General features: G+C 28.6%; 6 protein-coding genes across 8 annotated transcripts in view; 2 read left to right on the top strand and 4 right to left on the bottom strand.

The window, feature by feature from the left end:
• LOC105363881 (putative uncharacterized protein DDB_G0284213) overlaps positions 1 to 439 on the bottom strand; it is a 2,245-nt gene extending 1,806 nt beyond the window's left edge. The window contains exon 1 of the mRNA XM_011501684.1: positions 340 to 439. Coding sequence (XP_011499986.1) covers positions 340 to 387 — 48 coding nt within the window. The 5' untranslated portion in view covers positions 388 to 439. The remainder of the gene's footprint in view (positions 1 to 339) is intronic.
• Positions 440 to 1,368: 929 nt separating this feature from the next.
• Positions 1,369 to 9,697, top strand: brun (trafficking protein particle complex subunit brun). 2 transcript variants are annotated; one of them, XM_011501616.1, is made up of 12 exons: positions 1,369 to 1,723; positions 1,922 to 2,558; positions 2,786 to 3,059; positions 3,151 to 3,349; positions 3,713 to 3,924; positions 4,270 to 4,883; positions 7,705 to 7,922; positions 8,028 to 8,382; positions 8,474 to 8,630; positions 8,753 to 8,930; positions 9,061 to 9,284; positions 9,454 to 9,697. In XM_011501616.1, the coding sequence occupies exons 1-12, from the start codon at positions 1,423 to 1,425 to the stop codon at positions 9,643 to 9,645; spliced, it is 3,561 nt and encodes a 1,186-aa protein (XP_011499918.1). In that variant the 5' UTR covers positions 1,369 to 1,422; the 3' UTR covers positions 9,646 to 9,697. The 2 variants fall into 2 exon arrangements, with proteins under 2 accessions (XP_011499918.1, XP_011499919.1); XM_011501617.1 differs by lacking the exons at positions 9,061 to 9,284; positions 9,454 to 9,697 and adding an exon at positions 9,005 to 9,029.
• A 374-nt stretch (positions 9,698 to 10,071) lies between these two features.
• On the bottom strand, positions 10,072 to 12,334 carry Pif1 (Pif1 DNA helicase). Its single transcript, XM_011501618.1, has 2 exons — positions 12,264 to 12,334; positions 10,072 to 12,145 (listed from the first exon to the last, which is right to left on the bottom strand). Exon 2 carries the CDS (start codon positions 12,101 to 12,103, stop codon positions 10,241 to 10,243), a length of 1,863 nt encoding a protein of 620 aa, XP_011499920.1. The 5' UTR covers positions 12,104 to 12,145; positions 12,264 to 12,334; the 3' UTR covers positions 10,072 to 10,240.
• Positions 12,335 to 12,817: 483 nt separating this feature from the next.
• LOC105363825 (glutathione S-transferase-like) lies at positions 12,818 to 14,076 on the bottom strand. The gene is made up of 3 exons (XM_011501619.1): positions 13,936 to 14,076; positions 13,689 to 13,856; positions 12,818 to 13,019 (listed from the first exon to the last, which is right to left on the bottom strand). The coding sequence occupies exons 1-3, from the start codon at positions 14,072 to 14,074 to the stop codon at positions 12,982 to 12,984; spliced, it is 345 nt and encodes a 114-aa protein (XP_011499921.1). The 5' UTR covers positions 14,075 to 14,076; the 3' UTR covers positions 12,818 to 12,981.
• Positions 14,077 to 16,545: 2,469 nt separating this feature from the next.
• On the top strand, positions 16,546 to 17,867 carry Sf3a2 (splicing factor 3A subunit 2). Of its 2 annotated transcripts, none has more exons than XM_011501614.1 (3): positions 16,546 to 16,598; positions 16,855 to 17,416; positions 17,546 to 17,867. In XM_011501614.1, the coding sequence occupies exons 2-3, from the start codon at positions 16,871 to 16,873 to the stop codon at positions 17,825 to 17,827; spliced, it is 828 nt and encodes a 275-aa protein (XP_011499916.1). In that variant the 5' UTR covers positions 16,546 to 16,598; positions 16,855 to 16,870; the 3' UTR covers positions 17,828 to 17,867. The 2 variants fall into 2 exon arrangements, with proteins under 2 accessions (XP_011499916.1, XP_011499917.1); XM_011501615.1 differs by lacking the exon at positions 16,546 to 16,598 and adding an exon at positions 16,617 to 16,641.
• A 30-nt stretch (positions 17,868 to 17,897) lies between these two features.
• On the bottom strand, positions 17,898 to 19,936 carry RpL27A (ribosomal protein L27A). Its single transcript, XM_011501613.1, has 6 exons — positions 19,903 to 19,936; positions 19,477 to 19,540; positions 19,311 to 19,408; positions 18,891 to 19,046; positions 18,380 to 18,516; positions 17,898 to 17,979 (listed from the first exon to the last, which is right to left on the bottom strand). Exons 1-5 carry the CDS (start codon positions 19,903 to 19,905, stop codon positions 18,388 to 18,390), a joined length of 450 nt encoding a protein of 149 aa, XP_011499915.1. The 5' UTR covers positions 19,906 to 19,936; the 3' UTR covers positions 17,898 to 17,979; positions 18,380 to 18,387.
• Between the last annotated feature and the right edge of the window lie 669 nt (positions 19,937 to 20,605).

Here is a 20,605-nt window from a genome sequence, read left to right as displayed (position 1 = left end):
GAAATTTAATAAATGTAATATAGTATATTTTAATTTTTAACGAATTTTTCTCAAAACTAATGTATTTTGAATTTTACAAAATTATTGCAAATTGCTTATGTATACAAATTTAAAAAATATTATACATTATTTTATGATACTTGATACAAAAATTCGTTTGAAAATGTTTGTATAAACAAAATTCCTATTCAGAATTTTAAATATAAAAAACAATATAATGTAGAAATTTATATAATATATAATATACTTTATTCCTTAATGTCGAAATATTTTTAAATAAAATTTCGATATATAACGACAAGATGGAAAATGACATTATAAATTATACAGAATACTTACTCTCAGTAATAAGTAGAATACATTGTGTGATAATTCATCGACTTCCATAATTAAAGTTACATATCAATTAAAAATTTTATAACCACATGAACACATACGTAAATCCAATTGATTTAGTATATACATATATATATATATGTACATATTTGTAAATATATATTATAATGAAAGTAAATTATTGAAATTTCTGATGTCTGAAAGATTAAATATTTTTACTTTATTAATAATAATCAGGAAAAATGATAATGCTAGCCGTAAGAACAGGGAAAAAGAATTTGATAACAATAACCTTGGACTTAAGTATCGTCAGTTACCACATCTGCATTCCTTAAAGATCTCGTGATTTTACTCTACGATAAACAATAATTCAAATACCGATTTTATTTATAAGCACGATACATTGCAGACCAGCAACTAATTGATTAAAATCGACATAAATAAACTTCGAAAAATTCATGTCCAATTATATATACATTTATATGCTTATTATTTTGGCGATTGTCAGTACGTAATATAAAGTTTTAAATTAAATTTGTAGTTTGAAATTAAATGAAGCGATTGGAGCACGTGGGTATAAAAACACATGTAAAAGAATAGGCGCTTGCGTACTACAAGATACTATTAAAGTTCAGCTATAGAACATTGAATGTATAGATAACATTGTAAAATGTAAAATGTATGTGATAACAGTGCAGCTGCAGAGTGAAGAATGAGGCATTAGGAACGAAGTGGGGGCGTTAGTTTTTAAAATATGGCTGTCAACTTTTGTTTACTGTTCATCAGCTGAGTTTGCGAATGAACTTGTCAAACATTCTACATACAGTCCAGTAATTTATGAAGTAAATATGCTTTCCTTATTAAGATGTGTAATTTGATTGCGATAGTAGAGCTGAATTATCTTTAAGGGATGAAAAGTCTATTTAAGTAGAGCTAACCTTTCAGTTATTTTCTGTTATTTTCAATGAATTTTGCTTTTATGATAGAATCGTCATCGTTTTAAAATGTTTTTCTTCTTTATTACAGTATAAAAAAAGTCTGTAGAATAAATGTAAATTTGCTCAAATGCTGTGGAGGCAAAAATAAATGCGTTCTGCACTAAGTGTTATACTGTCGAGTCCAGTGCCCGACAATAAAATGTCTCATCCAGATTATGAGCAGACGGCTCATGATCATGCAACTATTTTAATATTATTGAAACCACTTGGTGCACAGATCAAGCAAAAAACTGTGACTCGTATTTGCGAGAGAATTATTAAATGTGGCAGTAGATTTTCAGTTATCGATTCTTCTAATAATACTCGTGAAATACTTACTAGGTTTATAAAAGATCATCCTGTTGAAAACAATGATTGGGGAGATTTTCAAACTCATAGGCGATTATTAGGTTTGTACATTAGTTTTTATATCTATATTAACAAACAATTTTCAATGCCTGTCAGTACTATAATTCTAAATAAATGATAATAATATTTGCATATAAGCATTATAAAATGCATTCTAATTGAATTAATAAATACATAAAGTAAGATTTTCTAATTGTTCTGAATTTATTACGTTGTAATTGTGATAATTGTATTTTTAGGTCTTATCACATTTGGGAAATATGAGAATCAAATAGAATTAAATGAACTTTGTAGGCTTCACGAGACTCTTAAAGTAAAATATGTACAAACGCTATATGATTCGAGAGCAATATTATTTGGCCCAATTCCATCGGAGAATTTAAATGAACCACCACCATCCTTCACTACACCTCATAATTTTAAAACAGTGGGTATATTTTATGCCGATGATCTATGTCCAAATTTGGAAATACAAATGTCACAGTGCTTTAATTCGCTGTTTTGGATTTTGGAGTCAAAAAGATTGGAACGGTCTAGAGAAAAAATTGATAAAGTCGCCTTACTACAGGCACCGTTTGAAAAGAAAGATTTTATTGGCTTAGATTTAGAATCGAGAAATAATCGGGAGAGGTGCGTTGGTCGCGCAACAAAACACTTAGGTGATTTATGCCTTCAAGCTGGTTTACCAGGAGACGCTTTGAACAATTATAATTCAGCCATAGGTACTTTACAATCAGTTAATGATTGGTTATGGCTTGGATCGGCGTACGAAGGACTTTGCGCCGTGTCTGCACTAATTTTATATCCAAATATGTGCAGAAACGTTCCTTTACAAAGAAATTCATCGTTACAAGAAGGCAGTCCTGGAAAACAAAGGTAAAATATTAATTTTATTATTAAAATTCTTTTTTGATATAGTTATGATCTATCGATTGTACAATACAAACCCAGGACATTAAGAATTTTTTTTTTTTTTTTTTTTATAATAAATTACAAATAATATTCATTATGAATATTAATAATATCAATAATATAGCGTAATAATGATTCTGAATAATATAAATGTCGATGCGAAAAAATAATTTGACTTTTATTTGTTTGAGGCGAGGATCACAACCGACCACAACACTTTGCGCACCACCTACAATAGAAACTATCAAGATGAACATGCCAAATATTTTGCTCCCCGAAGATATATGTAAAAAATATCGTGAAGCAATTGTGCATTATACTAAATATCAAAATGCTGGGATTATCGAGACAGAAGCTAGTTTCAAAGCCACTAGAATTTCAATCGAACAAAATTGTACTCTGCAAGCAGCGTCTTTCCTCAGTAATGTTTTATTCAATAACATGACAATGAACGAGCAGGAAAAAGTTAGCCACTACATTGAATTTCATATATTATAGTATTTTTCATAATGCCCATGGTGTCTGGTGACGAATGGCTAATATTCTTTCCTTACAGATAGATCGTTTTACAACATTATCCGACTTGTACACCTCATTTGGATATTTGAGGAAAGCTTCATTTTGTTTAAGGCATGCTGCACTACGGCATGTTTCACAATATAATCCAAATCTTGATTGGCAGCAGTGTTACAATTTGTTGCTGCAAGCTACATCAGGATTCAAATTATCACTCGATCCAGTAGAAATGTCTTTTGGTATTACAATTGTATTATCGAATTATTATTGTATGAAATTGTTTCTATGTCGGTTTGTATATGAAAACATTCGAGCTTATTACGTGAAATTCTCACAATGTTTAAAGTAGGGAACACAAAAAGGGTTACTAAATTTTTTTGAAATATTCACTCATTAATTGTCCTTTGAAATTATCAGCCATTACCCAAAAACTTAATTATTAAATTAATTTTTGTACGTATGTATCCAGAAGGATTTCATAGATACTTAGCCTCGATGAAATAGACTTTTAAGCTTTGATATGTTACAATTACATATGCATATGTGTCTATGTGTACTAAGAGAAGCGAACTTTTTCGATATAATCTTATTATTAAATATAGATAATAGAAAAGGTTGGCCATCCATTCAAATTCAATTGATAAATGAACTAGTTGCTGCAGCAAATCGTATGGGTCATCCTGCATTGGCCACTAGGCATCTAACATTTCTTTTACAAACAATGTACAATTACCTTACACCTACCGAAAGGAAAGACGCGGCTCTTCAGTTACAAGCCGTTTCTCAACAATCCGAAGGCTCACCGGTTCCTCTCGTAAGTTTTGCCAAAACGCGTAATAAAAATAATATAAAGTCAAACGTTTTTAAAATTAACCGCCATTAAGAAATGATATTAATCGTTAATTTTAACTTAATAGACAATGCGTGACGAATGCGCGAAAGTCTTATGAAATTTAAGCTTTTTATTCTAAAATTCTGTACTGCGTGCCCGTGTAATTTTTGTATTTAAACGAGGATTAATAAGAAATTGGAAAAATTTTAAGCCAAATAATTATCATTTTATATTGTATAATTTCATTTGCTTTTGCGGCGATTGCTTTTACACATTTAATTCTTCTACACATTAGCATTAGGACCTAACGACATGAATACTTATTAGGTATTAGATTCGGGAAGAGTTATACCCCCGGCAAATCTAACGAACATTCCACGCACAAAATCATTCGCTTTGAAGAATCTGCAGCCGCACTTGCAACCCCAGAAAATTGAGCGCGTTAAAGAGGATCATGGCCCGTTTCTCTTTACACCTATAAATTTCGGCTCACTCGAGCGCAAAACAACCGCGAAGGGCAAAGTCGATTATCTGTGGGTGGATGGCGACATATGCGAGGTATCCATGCAACTCGTCAACCCCTTGCCATTCGAGCTCCACGTGTCGAATATGCGACTGCTGACAAGCGGTGTGGTATTCGAGCCAATACCCGAGAGTATTACACTACCGGCCGAGTCAGGTACGATCGCGGTAACGCTCGCTGGTACTCCAAGAGAAGTTGGCGAACTCGAAATACTCGGCTTCAGTACGCATACCCTTGGGGTTAAATCGAATTGCCGGCTGAGACATATCGAGAGCATGCCCCATCCACTCTACACGGTTGAGATTGTGCCGGCTTTGCCAAGAATCAACGTCGAGACGAGTCTACCTAGGACGGCAAGCTTTAGCTCTGGAGAAAATATCGTTACCAGCGCAAGCATATCTCTTTACGGTGGTGAGAGGTAAGTTGTATTTTTTATTTCCGTTACCTCCAAAACGCCATTTATAATATGGAAACACTGTTTAAAATTAATTAATATATTGTAATGAAATTTTTTATTTATACGTCATTAATTAAACATTCGTTAATGTACCATTGGTAATAAAGGGTCGTTGTAGTTTTAAAATTTAAACGTAATAACAATGAAATTTCTTTGCTAATTCGTTACAAACGTACACGCGCGCCCATTATGTATGCATACTGTTTGGAATGAATGCCACTCAATATTATATTATATTTCAAATTTAATTGATTTTAAATGCAAGTACCAAAGTCTGCCATTACAAGGTACGATTTGTTTTAAAGATTATTTCTTTTGTTTTAAAATTTTTTTTTTTTTTTTTTTTTTTTTTTTCAATATAAAAAACAACATTCAAAACTGTCGATTAGGCATTTTGTATTATCACCTTTTATTGACAATTGATAATACATGATTAATAGTCTGTCAAATTCTATCGGAATGAGAAGTTTGAAGTGTGATAGAATATTTATTGTACTTTTCAATGCAAATTTGTTCGTATTATCCAATTGGAATAGTTGTTGCATTTTAGTTTCAGAATATTTTTTCAAAATTTTCAACAAAAAAAGTAGTTTCGATAATTACGAAGTAGCGCGAGAAAATTAACAAATTAGAATTCATTTATCATGATGATGATGATGATGATGATGATGATGATGATGATGATGATGATGATAATAATAATAATAATAATAATAATAATAATAATAATAATAATAATAATAATAATAGTAATAATAATAATAATAATAATAATAACATGTATATATTTTGTAAAATAAATGATGTTGATTTCATGAAATTAAGTAATAATATGATCAAATTTTTCGATGCAAAGGTGAGGTTTAATTGCCCTTTGGTCTCTTCTTCTTTATCTTTCTTACTTCTGAAACCGATGTGAGAATTGCACTTTTTTATTATTCTATCGTCACCTGCTGAAGCAACTCCTCGTGTCAACAATTTTATTCTCGCTGTCGATTCTGCGTGTTCAGCTCTCCCCTTTGACGGTTGCTTAATCACGTGCGTGCACACTCCTTTACATTTTCAACTTTGTACGTTTGCCTCGTCTGATTATTCACAATTGTTACAATATATTTGTTCTGTTGTTGTTGTTGTTATTGTTGTTGTTGTTGTTGGTATTATTATAAGTCGAGTTGCAAAATTATACCAGAGATAGTTAGCTCCATGTAATTTCGAGAAATAATAAATACGATAAAAAAAAAATTATTAAACAAGAAATAACGTTTAACGTTTGGAAATTAGAATTTTACTAAATGAGGCAAAATTGCATTATGGTTCCCATTTTTATTAATTATTTATCCCTTTATCATAGATATATTATAGATGTATGATATTTAAATTGAGTTTTTTTTTTTTTTTTTTTTTTTTTTTTTTTATAATAATTCATCTGAAAAGATACAGCAGGCAAATAAAGTAACTTTTAAATGTCATTAGAATGAAACGAGGAAAGTGGGATTGCATACTCATTGCACAAGATAATTTTCAATAATAAATAAAATATTCTATTTCAGCTAGATGTTGTAAAATATATCTACATACATTTGTATTTTAATTAATATAAGGCAATAAATAAAAAATTTTGATAAGTTTTCGAGTTTTGTTTTTCCGTTTAACCTGAGTTTATTAATTTTATTGGTAATAACTTTATTGTGCAAAATTTTTAAAGATTTTAAAATTTTCAAAATTAACATTTACACGGTAATTTGTTTAACGGATACAATTAATGTAAGAACAAAATTAAGTTAATGGTCTTAAAATTAGATTTTTTTTTTTTTTTCAAGAAAACAGTCCTTTTCAACATTAAAAAAATTAATTTCATTTAAAAGTATCATTTATTATCGTACCCGAGCATTCGACCAACTTATCAGAGATTCGACTAATAAATGTAAAAAAGCAGTTTGTAATAAATAATGTTGCTATAAGTCTGAATATAATGAAAATATATGTAAACTGAGCGAGGTCTGTAATTTATCAAGCGGATCATTTATTCACATGGATTTATTAATATATTAACATAAATTGGAAAATATGTACTATTTTATAGCAAACATTTATATTCCCAGTAGCAACATAGGTTTATGATGAATATTACAATTATTTATTTAATTGAATAAATAACTTTAAAGTATATATTCTTATATAATTAGAGAAGATTTTGAGAGAAAATAATTGCAATAATTAATTTATTACTCATAGACCTATAACTTTTCGTGCTTTATAGTTTTAATTTAGCTCGACAATATCTCACATTATTTATTATAAGCGCTTTAATAGCTCGTAATTCCATAAAATATTTTTAAGGCATTAACGAAGTAGAATAGAAATCGTCAGATCTTACAGAATAATAAATTAGATGGATAGAATTTTAAAGTAATGTTTATGCTAAAAATATATTTTACTTTTCAATTATATTAATTTTCAATAATTCGCGCTTTAAAACAATACTGCTATACAAGTCTTAAAAATATTTCGTTACATTAACTTATCAATATCTTTTTAATTTCGTAATTGTATATATTTTTATAATTTAATCATAGTTTTGGCATTAATTGAATAATTAAACTCTATTATTTGTATACACAAATACATCAAACCAAATGATTATTAATTATTAATAATTAATGGTTGAAAACATGATTTTAATTACACTTTTAATTGGTGGCGGGTGGTGGGCACTAATAAAGAATAATCGATCGATAATTGACAAATGTATTGTCTGAGCAATTTATTAAAATTGTTATAGCGCTGAATGTACAATAACAATAACAAATATAAGTCAAGTGCCAATTGAAATGATAGAAATTTCGGTGCAATCAACTTTGGATAGTTTGACCGAGTCCAAAGTATTCAAATGGAGCAATGAAAATCTTCTGACTCAGTTACCTTTGCAACCACAATCAAGCGCTTGTATTACTTTATATATGTATGCAGCAATGGAATTCGTAGCATCGCAACGACATGGTATTTGCCTTTTTCAATATGAAATGGAAATGGAAAAATAAAACAAAATAATCATATTGACAAGAGAATGAATCTTACGAAATGTATTATTATTATTATTTACAGACATCACTAATGCCTATCAAAGTCAATCGAATAGTTTAATATCTCACTCGGGTCCAAGCTCCTTACCGTCACGACTAAGTACCTCATCTCATCACACCAAAAGATATTCTGAATTGACGTCATCGTTTCGTTCAGGTACGAGTTCGAACTCGTCGAATTCATTAAGCAGTACACGATTATCCAAATTGGCTGTGCCGATACACGCTTCGAACATTGTTGAAGGACAACTAAAAATTAAGTTCTCTGGTAGTGCCGGCCTAGCCTCTGGGTATTGTAGGATTTCATCTGTATTTATCACCATAGAAATGTTGCGCAGTGTACAATTTACAAATTGGGATGTATTGCCAGCAGAGACGTATGTTTATGACAAAAAAAAAATATTGCAATTATATTTATTTAATTGAATAAATAATCGATTTTAAAATTAATGATATATTATGTTTTAGGCCAACGCAATTTTACCTTGTATTAGATGTCATAAATATGACTAATCATGAAATGGAACTACATTACACACAAAATAAATGCATTTACATGGAAGGCCGGGAATCTTGTAGAATACCCATTCCAGTTGATCGGTGTCCATTTAATAAATTATCCACTGTAAACGATAATTATATATAAACTTTTCATAAAATTAAATATATTTGTGTGTGCGTGTGCGAGCGCGCGCGCGCAATATATTTTATAAAAATAAAAAACAAAATAAAATCTTCTTATTTTAGATAGATGGTGCGGGAAATAACGAAGATTTACAAAAAATTTGCTCAGAACATATAGCATCTTTAGCTGATTTAAAATGGCAATTAGTGGGAACGGAAACAACGGGTAAAGCAACTTTATCTGGATTAGCTTTAACACAGGACATGCTGGATCTTGTGAGAATGAGTCCGTTACAATGGGGTACGTTATCTTACATGCTTTCTCAAAATACTAAATGATAATATTCAATTGTCGTATTTCCTAATAAATAATAGTTTAATAAATTCATCAACGAAAAACAAAACAAAACAAAAATGAAAACCTTTTTTAGAAGTTACAATAAACGATGTCGTTTTCAAAGCACAAGATGAAATAACGTGTAACTTAGGGGAATGCATCAATGTTGGAGTGGGTGTATCAAATGCTTTAGAAAGCCCTCTTCGTAATTTAATTTTGTCGATCAATCTTTATCAAGATCATCACAACGGTGTTAATAATTATAGACTCGATACTAGAGTTTCAATAGCTGGTGCAAATAAAGTTATCCTTCCTACTGTAAGTTTGAAAAAAAAAAATTTTTTTTTTATAATTTAGAGACTAAAATATAGCAGAAGTCATTTTTCATTAATTAGTACTGATGTATTAAAAAATTCATTTTTAAAATCATTAGTAATTAATAACATTTTTTATAACCGTTTAGTTTTTATCTGTTTTATTTAATCAGTTGCAGGAATCTGGACGGGCGTATCATGAATGCCGTGTAGTTTTTCTCACTGCTGGCCAGTATAAAATTGATATTCAATGTAGTAGTCGAGAATCGATATTAGATTCATTGACATTTTGTTCAGAATTGGGAAATTCTGGACATACATGGCGCTACATACCACCTATTGAGATAAAAGTAGAAGATTGTTGAAGTTCAATCGATTGTTTATTCGTATTTGTATTTATTTATTGGTATTAAGAAATAAATTATTATATTTTCTTCAAATTTTATAATTTTTTTTTAATTAAAATTAGATATCTATAGTTACATAATTCGTTATAAACGTTAATTATTATTGCTTGACAATTAATTGTCTTGTACATAATATATGTCAAATATTTGCTCTTTTTTATAAAATCGCAATTAAAAATATAAAATATGAAATAATGAAATAAATGCTGGAATTTATGGCAATATTTTCAATACAAAAATTGCATGTCATTACAAAATTATTAAAACCTTTTAATTAATGCATAATAATAATAATTTATTTAAAAGTTAAGGTTTTTTTCATTCTTCATTATTCTTTTAAATTTTCTGTTTTTTTTTTTGTTTTTTTTTTTTTTTTTGTTTGTCTTTTTGTTGTTTTTGTTTTTAATTAATCAATTTAGATTAGTCAAGACGATCATTTGTTTATTCTTGAAAATAACTAGATCAATTTCTAATTAATTCGATAGCGACGAAATTTAATTATTTCCAAAGAATTTTCAACAACGCCATCCTCTTAATAATGCACATTAAAATATCACACGAAGTTCAACTTTTTCCCTAAAGGAATTATCTTCGTTAGCTCTATTTGTTTTTGAAATTTTTTATAAAAATTTAATACTTCTTTGTTCGCCCATACTTGTTGAGCACTAAAATCTAAAACCCTTAGCGTTTGTAAACTCTGAGCTCTCGATAGTGCTACGTATGCTTGTCCGGCATCGAATACTCTAGCGAGACTCATTTCAACACAATCTAATGTCAATCCTTGGCTTTTATGTATGGAAAAAGCCCAAGCGAGTTTCAATGGTATTTGTTTTCTATATACAATTGCTCCACCCGCAACTTTAATGCTCCATTTTTCCATTTTAACTTTGTAATTGCTACTTGTACGAAAATGTACGACTGGTATATCATCTTCGAATTGAACAACGACGCCTCTAGCTCCATTTACAAGTCCTTTATTTACATTAAGATTTTTCAATAACATAACTTGAGCTCCAACCTTTAATATAAGTTTATTTGGCACGGATAATTGTTGGTCTAAGATTTTCATCATAGATTCGTCTGAATTTTGTGCCATATAAACTTTAGAAATACCTGATAATTTATTCAATTGAGTTTCATTAATTTCATTAGCTTCATTTATATGAGAGCATAGTCGAGTTGCTAAAATACCACCTATTTCAATTTTTTGTTTAGAAGTACTCTTTAGCACTTCGCTAATTTCATCGGTTACTTGTCCTACTCTTACTTTATTCAGTATATTAATAAACTTTTGGTCTGTTTGACGATGAACAGTTCTAAGTTCAAAATTAATGTGAATACACTTATTCCACGCTTGGCTTTGAAAGCAGAATTTTACCTTTTCATCTCTCTTGGAAACAGGTGGTAGTTGAAAAAAATCTCCGCACAAAATTAATTGTATACCACCAAATGGTTTTTCACTGTTTCTTACGAATCTAGCAACGGCTTCAATTTTGTCAAAATAGTCTCCATCTACCATCGAAATTTCATCAATAATTAAATGTTTAATTTTTCTCCAATTTGTGCCAGCTACTGATTTTGAAACGATTTGTTTACATCTCTCCATCGTTCCCATTCCTAAGCCGATACCTGCAAATTGATGCAAAGTAATTCCTCCTATATGACACGCTGCCACTCCTGTACTCGCTGTAACCATTGTTACATCCGGTGGTAAGGCTGAAACAATTTTCTTAAGAAGAAACGACTTCCCCGTACCCGCACTACCCGTGAAAAATATATTTTTTCCGCTTAAGACACACTGTAATATTCTTGATTGCTCTTCAGTCGTTTCTTGCAAAGTAGGATTATTAAAAAGTTTTTTGGCTTTAGGAATTTTTGCACTTAACGATGCGGTATTTTCTGCATTAAGTTTTCTTTTTCGTACATTGGATGGCGAGGGTGTCGTGATAGTACTACGTGAAACGGCTTTTTCTTTAGCCCTTTTTATTTCGGCGATTGAAGCAGGACTAATGTCTTCCGCATAAGTACCTTGATTACCTAATAACTTTTCTTTTATAGAATTTATAAATGGCTTATCATCATCCTTTCCATGCATTTTAATAAAAATCATTTTTAAAAAATTAATGAGTTGGCCAGCGGGAGCATTGGATAAATAAAGAGTACATTTCTCTAGCTTAAATTTTATCGTAGCTTTCCCTTCTCCCATAAATCTATTAAACAATGAAATATCTTGCAAATGAAATTTAACATTACTATTTGATTTTTCTGTTCCAACTTCAATTAACAATTGCTGAAGACTATTTCTTATAATACGGCAAGTTGCTGTACGGTGATTGACTTTTCTCACAATTGAACCCTGTGAATTTGTCCATTCCATAACAACTCCGCATGTTAAATAACAACCGTCACCATTCATGATGTTTAACTCGATGAAAATAATTAATGGAGCAGAGAATCACTAAAATATTAAATTAAAAAAAAGTCAACTTCAAAGCGATTTTTAAACGAAGCAATTACTTGTCAATAACCCAACATTTTGAAACATAAATTAAATATAATTATCATCTGTGCCATACCATTTAATAATGTATTTGATCGCTCCTAAATATATTTTACAGCATTAAACTTTGACTTTTTAATGATCATTAATGATTGAACATTTGTATATGTATAGTGACATGATAGAGAAAACACGTTGGTTTGGCGGGTTTCAAAAAACATTACATTACAGTCATTATAAAGAAGAAATGTGCTGGTGCGACAAAATATTATGTTGGCTTTGACCGTATTGTGACGGGGAATAAATTTTTAAGTCAACGATAAAAAGGATTCGCTTTTTAATGCCATTTTTACATTTATTATTGGCTTGAGAGTTCGATGAAATATGGGACGATTACTATTAACTAACAGCACTTTGTATGAATAATTAAAAAGAAAAATTTTTATTCCTAATCGATGGTGAAATTATAAAGGAAAATATAAAAAATTAATTTAAAAAAAATAATTAGTTCATTGCTTATGATGTTTCTTTTCAATTTATGGAAATAGGAATAAATGTATGTAACGATTTATTAATTTTACCATGATATACTACATGTTTAAATAATAAAAGAGAATTTTATTTTATAAAAGTCGGCTGTTCATTAATATTTATTTTGTATTATTTATAATTTGGTTATAGGTCGTTCTTTAATGTAAGCTTTGATGTTTTTGTTATTTTGGATATTGCGAATAAGGTTTTTTAATTTGGGATGCTTCTCATTAAAATCGTATTCCAAAATATTTGAAATAATTTCACATATGCCAGCGTAATAAATGTCTGCCCACGAAATCTAAAATGACATTGATTAATCGCTATCTTTACATTGAACAATACTTTCAACTTTTAAGTGCATGCATAAATTAATAAATACCTCGTTAAAGAAAAAATCATTACTTTTCAATATACAAGATTCGAGTTTATTTAAGATAAATGGAAGCTTCTGTAATATTTTAGTTTTTAAATTAGCTTTGAACAAGGGATTCTCTTCCTTGAAATAGTTCCCGATCTCTATACAAATTAATAGCTATGTTAAAAATTACATAAAATCATCTAATGCTCTACCAAAATATTATAATTCATATGCATTAAGTGATTAGAGCGTGTATATAAAACACGATTAGACAGTTAAATATTTATTTTTTTTATATGTTCAGTCACCGATCGGCGCACACACGCAAACAACACACAGCCATAAGCTCATGCATAATGTGCTTATGCCCGCATGCACAAACGCATTATCTATACAATACGTGCAGCTATGTGCATTAGTGTGTGCGGATTAGTGCAAATGCTCGTATGTACAAAATTGCCTGCATCGTAGTTGCGTAAATGCAGTGCAATTTGGTCACATCGCATGCAAGTATGCAAACCCGTTTATTTATTTGCCTGACAACGATGTATTAAACGCTGAGTTGACAGATAAGAAAATTGCTATTTGGAAACGTAGGTGTAGTATTACCAATGCGTATATCGTCAATGTCATCGACCAAAGCATCAATTTTAAGCGATTCTTCTTCATTAGAGCCACAAAGTTTGAATTTTCTTCCAATATATCTACAAATAGATTTATGTTGATGATATCTTACACCATCAATTTCTAAAACCGGTACTTGCTCCATCGGCATTTCTACAATTTTGTAAATTAGCACTAAAATTATTGTTAAAACGAACGCTTATATTTTTATAAAACATTAATTATATGTTACCTTTCTTATATTTAACTTTCCACTCTTCAAAATCATTAAAACGTATATCGTCAAATTTAATACCACAATAATGTAATATATATCGAATCGGTTCGGCTAAACCAGTTACATTAAAATAATAGAGTTTGTAATTGGCCATGTTTTTTTTTTTTTTTTTTTTTTTTAAATATATGTATATTGCTTAACAAATATTCAGTTATATCGATAACATAAATATATTATAAATGTTTATTTTATAAATTATTATCAATTACTTTTAAGCAAAGTAGAGTAGTTAATCGAGGCAAAAAATTCCCTTAGTCAAACAAAGAGAATTATCCGATGTACTTATAATCTAAATGTAAAATGTGCTTCGATCATAGTTATAAATGAAGAGAAAGATGGTTAGTCGAGGGATTTCAAGTGAAATGAGTTGAAATAAATTTTGCCGCGATTAATCCAAAACTTATTTAGACTGTATGATTAAGGCCCCCGAAACGTAAATTGAAAACAAAAAGTAACGAGAAATTTTTTCCATGCGATTACGTCACATCTTTTTCATTGGGTCTTAATTTGCTAATATTTAGCATCACTTGGCATTTCAAATTATTTACATTTTTTTACAAACATATAAAACGAAAATTGAATTTTTCAAAAATATATATACAAAACATTAGGTAAAGAGTTGTAATATATGTAGTTTTCATAATATATATATATATATATATATATATATATATTTACATTATATGTAACATTTAATTAATGTAATGAGCAAATTATTGTCACTCTGAAAAATAATTTTACACATAAGAAATCCTAATGAATGTACTATTTATTAAATATAAGTGAAAGTAAAAATAATTAAAAATAAAAAAAAAAAAAGCCTACCATTTATGTTACTTACTATACTTTTTCCTTCGTTGCTTTTAATCCTCATCAATATAATCAATGAAATATTGCATAAAAATTAAAGATTAAACCACAACCATGTGAGAACATAATAATTATATGTCATTTTCTTATTAAAATTGATACCTGAAAAACAAGCGACGAGAATAAATCTTTAAAACGTATATTTTAATTTTTTTATTCTATTTTAATTGCTTTTGTTTTTATTTAATATTATAATAAAAAATATCAAAACAATTCTGCAATTGAAACATTTGCCTAACACTTTTATTGAATTAAAAAATATAAATCTTCAAAATTTTTTTTTTTTTAATTATTTAACATACATGTTTGATTAATTACATTTTTATAAATGTCATATTTAAACTAATAGCTTAAAAAAATAAAAAATAACAAATAAAAAAAAAAAAAGAAAATCTTTTGTGATTTTAAATATCTTTGAACGAATTTAGTTTTATATTATGAATTTGTCGTTAATTAACGTTAACAAAATTTTTAACTAATGAAAATTTACACATAATGTTTTACATGTGTATGATTAAGCAAAAATAAAACATGAAAATTCTTCTATACAATTTTATAGTAATTTTAAGAATAAATGAATAAAGTTACTGAGAAGCTACTCAATACAAAAAAAAAAAATTTTTTTCTGAAAAACTCAATTTTCTGTCAATCTATACAATCTATTATATTGTCACAATCGAATATAAATAGAAAATGATAAACGAAAAATAACATATAGTAAAATATATTTTTTCTGTTATAAATTTCAACGTTAACAAGCCAATATTAAAATAATGTATTAATTTCCACAATGAATTATAAAATGTAATTTAATTATGTACGTAAGTTGAGCATTGATTTCAGACCTTTTAAGATCAAGAAAATTTTATTATCAAGTTAGTTAATTGTGTAACGTTACTACCATTTAACCAATTTATAATTTTAAATTAAATCTTCATTTTTTATGAAACTATAAATCATACATCATATATCACATAAATCACGATAATATAATATTTTTGTTAATAAAAACTTCGAATTATTCGAAAATTAAAATGTATCCAGGCAATCTTCGAAATAAAAACGAATCCCAATTAGATAATGATTTAGATATAATCAATTTGAAATTATTCAATGAAAATTACATTGTACCAATAGATTATGAAATTAAAAACATCAACGAATATAGAAAACATTGCACTTGATAATTTAATCTGATGAAAATACACATCATTATGATTATTAAAACACGGTTATCCGACACATGAAAAATCAGCAACAAATAGCGGCAAATAACTGACACATTGTTAAAAATGTATTGTATTTATTGAAAATAGTATTCTTACTCTTAATTAAAAGTATGTGTTAGTAATGATTAACAGCAATAAGCGTTTGTAAATAACACTCGGAAAGTTGTCATTAATTATTGTTTATTAATACAAATTTTATAAACAAATAATACGAAAAGGAAAGTCGTTCAGAGACACCGACACATTTGTTACATATCCATTACAATTCTATACTCGATTAAATTTTTTGCATTTTGCAGGTTATGTATCATGTACGAACGAATCGTGTAGAAATTACTAGCTTTGCTATGCTTGATACATGCACCGTTCAAACAGTAAATTTTGGCCGTACAGTACCGATTGCGGCAAAGTAGCATTATTTTGTGAAATACCAATTTTAAATAAAGCGTATATATTTATTGATAAATAAAGGTGCTCTATTAAATAAATAATATTGGTGATTAGAGCACAACCTTATCGGTATAATAAATAATTAAGATCATTATATTGTATACTATTAAATGTAAATAAAACTTATCTATTATTATTATTTATTTAATTATAATTAATAACTATTATAAATAAATATTATTGTATCTGTAATTAAAAAGCAAGTGAAATGCAATGAATTTGAAAAGTAGCAGTACTTTGTTCAAGCATAACCTATATAAAAACACAAACAAACATTACTTATCACTAACAATGTTTACTAACGTAACACTTTTGTAAATTATAGATAGTAATTAGTAAAGATGGATTATCAAAATCGACCTGGTGGAAAAACTGGAGGAGGTGGTGTAGCCTCCTGGTCGGAAAGTAATAGAGACAGAAGAGAACGTCTTCGACAGCTTGCTTTGGAGACTATTGATCTGAATAAGGATCCATATTTTATGAAAAATCATTTGGGTTCCTACGAATGTAAATTATGTCTTACGCTGCACAATAACGAAGGAAGTTATCTTGCCCATACGCAAGGTAAAAAGCATCAAGCTAACTTAGCGAGAAGAGCTGCCAAAGAAGCGAAGGAAGCACCGCAGACTCTTGCTCCGGAAAAACCCAGAGTAGAACCAAAAAAATTTGTAAAAATTGGACGTCCCGGTTACAGAGTAACTAAACAAAGAGATCCGGAATCTGGTCAGCAAAGTTTGCTGTTTCAGGTAGATTATCCAGAAGTCGCTGATAATATTATTCCTAGACACAGATTTATGTCGGCTTATGAGCAGAGGGTAGAACCACCAGACCGTAAATGGCAATACTTGTTATTTGCAGCAGAACCATATGAAACAATAGCTTTTAAGGTGTGTAATATTTAATTCAATAGTTAGTATTTGCGTGAAAACAGTATGGTTTTTTTTCTCGTTTCCAAAATTAGTATTAAATTTGGTAAAATTTTTTATGTAAAGTAAGATAAATAACCTTCTTTACAGGTTCCAAGTAGAGAAGTTGAAAAGGCAGAAGGAAAATTTTGGACACACTGGAATAAAGATACAAAACAGTTTTTCCTACAATTTGCGTTTAAAAACGAGAAACCATCCATTGGAAAAGTGCCACCTCCACCAGTGCCACTTATTCGACCAGGATTAACACCTTCGATGATGCCAGTCCCTCCACCTCCCCCAAGACCGCCAATGTTCAATCCTGTACCACCACCACCTACTCTTTTAACGCCTGGTATGCCAATACCTCCACCTCCTCCTCATATGAGCTAGATATACTAAGTTTAATCTAAATTTGTAATTTAATTTTATAAGGGAAAGAAAAATCAATATAACAAAATTATAATGTTTTTGGTATTTTACTTTTATTAAAAATTGTACAGGATAATGTAATTGTATCTTGACAGCTTGAATTGGATAGTTTCCTGAAAGCAAGTAAAAGTATAATTAGATTTAAATCAAGTAAAATTGTGACGAAATAACATTATTAAAATAATCAGTACAGAAATAATCTACACAATTTTTAGCGCTGTTTAGGCTACTTTTAAGTCTGCTTATTTTGTACCATCGGAAATATTTTAAATGCTCCATTTTTCAAGAATATATACATTTTAATTACCTGAAAAGAAAAGAAAAAATATTAAACCATCGGACACTTTTTTGTAAAAAAAAAATAAATAAATGAGTAAGTAATTAATAATTGTATTCAGTAAAGAACATTCAACAGGGATAATGAGCTTTGTACATACTCATTCAGTCCGCCCGTTCATTGTCATCATTTTAGAACTTAACTTTTATTAAAACATTATCATACATTATATTTACCTAATAATTTATGCGCTCAATATACAAGCTCCACCGACTGCCTTAATTTTATCCACTGCCTGTTGACTGAAAAATTTAGCTTTAACAATAACTGGTTGTTTTGGTAATCTTCCTTTACCTAAGAGTTTATAATATCCCTGAAACATAATCATAAATATTAAGCATTCATTTACCAAAGAAATATATTTTATTGCTAATAAGATACAGTGCACTTTTAATTTAAAATTAACATAATCTATAATTGTGTTATAATAATTAAAGTTCTGTTAACGTATCAATATATGAATATATATGTGGCACAAGCAAATTAATTTTCATTTAATTGTATTACAGAATTTAATATGACAAAAAATTAATCGTAGCATACTTTTCAGCATCGCTTATTTGCATCTTCCTTTTAACTTCTATGCACGGTACATAATTTAATTTGAAAGCTTCAAATTTAAATTAAATCATATCAATAATTTTTTTTTTTTTTTAATACCTTCACACTATATACTTTCATACTTACAGCTCTAACAAGGTCAATAACCGGAACTTTGCTATCGGGTGTTGCATCCTTATATTTTAGCCTCGTCTGTTCTGAAACTAACGTCCAGAGTTTATCCAGATTGAGCGCTGGACACCATTTTGTATTTTTACGTAAATGGTAATTTCTCATACCAAGCTGTAAAATTAAATAAGATACAGTTATTATGTAAGAGATTGAAATATTTTATACTTTAATAATTTTAAGAAACATCTTCAGATAAATAGATTTTACAATCACCATATCTCAGTTCGCCAGTGAAATTATAAATTATATCATCATAAAATTTTACTATATTAATTACAAACGACTTTATTATCAATACCATTACGTGAAAATACTTAAACAATGAAACTATCTGCATAAATAAATGAATTATATTAGAATAGTAAAATTTTAAACCTTTCCAAAATATCCTGGATGGTATTTATCAAAGTTAATACGATGGTGGTGCATACCACCAGCATTACCACGTCCACCGGGGTGTTTTCTGTGCTTGCCTAAAAACACAAATTGATTATATTCATGGTGATTAATTAAAATGTAGTAATTATTTTGCTTTAATTACCGATTCGGCCATGCCCATGGCTCACATGTCCACGAAGCTTTCTGGTCTTCTTTTTGTGCGTAGACTATATGGAAACGGAAAACGAAGTGATCGAAATTAATATGAACGACTTCTATCTAATTTATGATCCAAAACACATATTTAATTACTGTACGACAATGAATTCAATATTTTAAAATATAAATATGAACGAATTAGTATTTTATAAAGGAAATATACATCAATTAATTGTAAACATAAATAAAACGTTTTATAGGTTACGTATAAACACATTTCTATTTATATTAAGTTTATCGAAAATTGAAAAATACTTTTAAAATATTCACTATATTAAACCGAACATTTATAATTATCGATTACAATCTTTTACGCTACAGAGATGGTGAAATATAAGTTGGATTTTCCGTAAAAATACTTCATACTTACCATTCTGTCTAACAGGCAATGCGATAAGAAAGTAAAAATGTATTAAAGATTCGAAACCAATTTCCTCATACTCGAGTCTGCGCGTAACAATTTCTATGAAATTGGTTCTTGTTCTCGCGCGAAATATGAATTATACGTTAGAGAGTATTGGTATATTGTATTAGGATTCTTATGGAAATTCTTAATTTTTTTTTCCAAAAATTCTAAGATAGAGATAGCAAAAATTTTTTTAATAGTTTATACTGTTTATTTTTTAATTTTTCTTGTTCTCATTAATTATGGAATTAAAACACAGAAAGATTTCTTTTTAATCCGCGTGAAGGTAGCTACAGCATTTTAAACAATAATTTTAAATTAAATTATATATAACATTAGAATAACAATTTACTCAATATTTTTTACAATAAACATTTATTTTATATCGACTCAAAATTTGATGAGTTGTCAAAATTTCAAATATTTTTCAAAAAAATTAATAGCCCCTCGTTTCAAATAATATTGATAAAATTTTGCCTTAATAATATATTTAAAGGAAAATTTTTATAATAGGCGCAATTGTTTATATTTTTATATTTTATTAGTAATTTTCAAATTTCGCGGGTCTTTAATTTCGCTTTTACCGTACGTGTTTCCATAAGTATTATTTTGTTTTGCTAAACTCATTTTTCAGAGTAAATAATCGGTTTAAATAAAAAAGCATAAT

Source organism: Ceratosolen solmsi, unplaced genomic scaffold (genome assembly GCF_000503995.2).
Source record: "Ceratosolen solmsi marchali unplaced genomic scaffold, CerSol_1.0 scaffold28, whole genome shotgun sequence".
Taxonomy (NCBI): Eukaryota; Metazoa; Arthropoda; class Insecta; order Hymenoptera; family Agaonidae; genus Ceratosolen; species Ceratosolen solmsi.
Note: the sequence above shows the minus strand (reverse complement) of the source record. Positions and strands in the feature narration are given on the sequence as shown.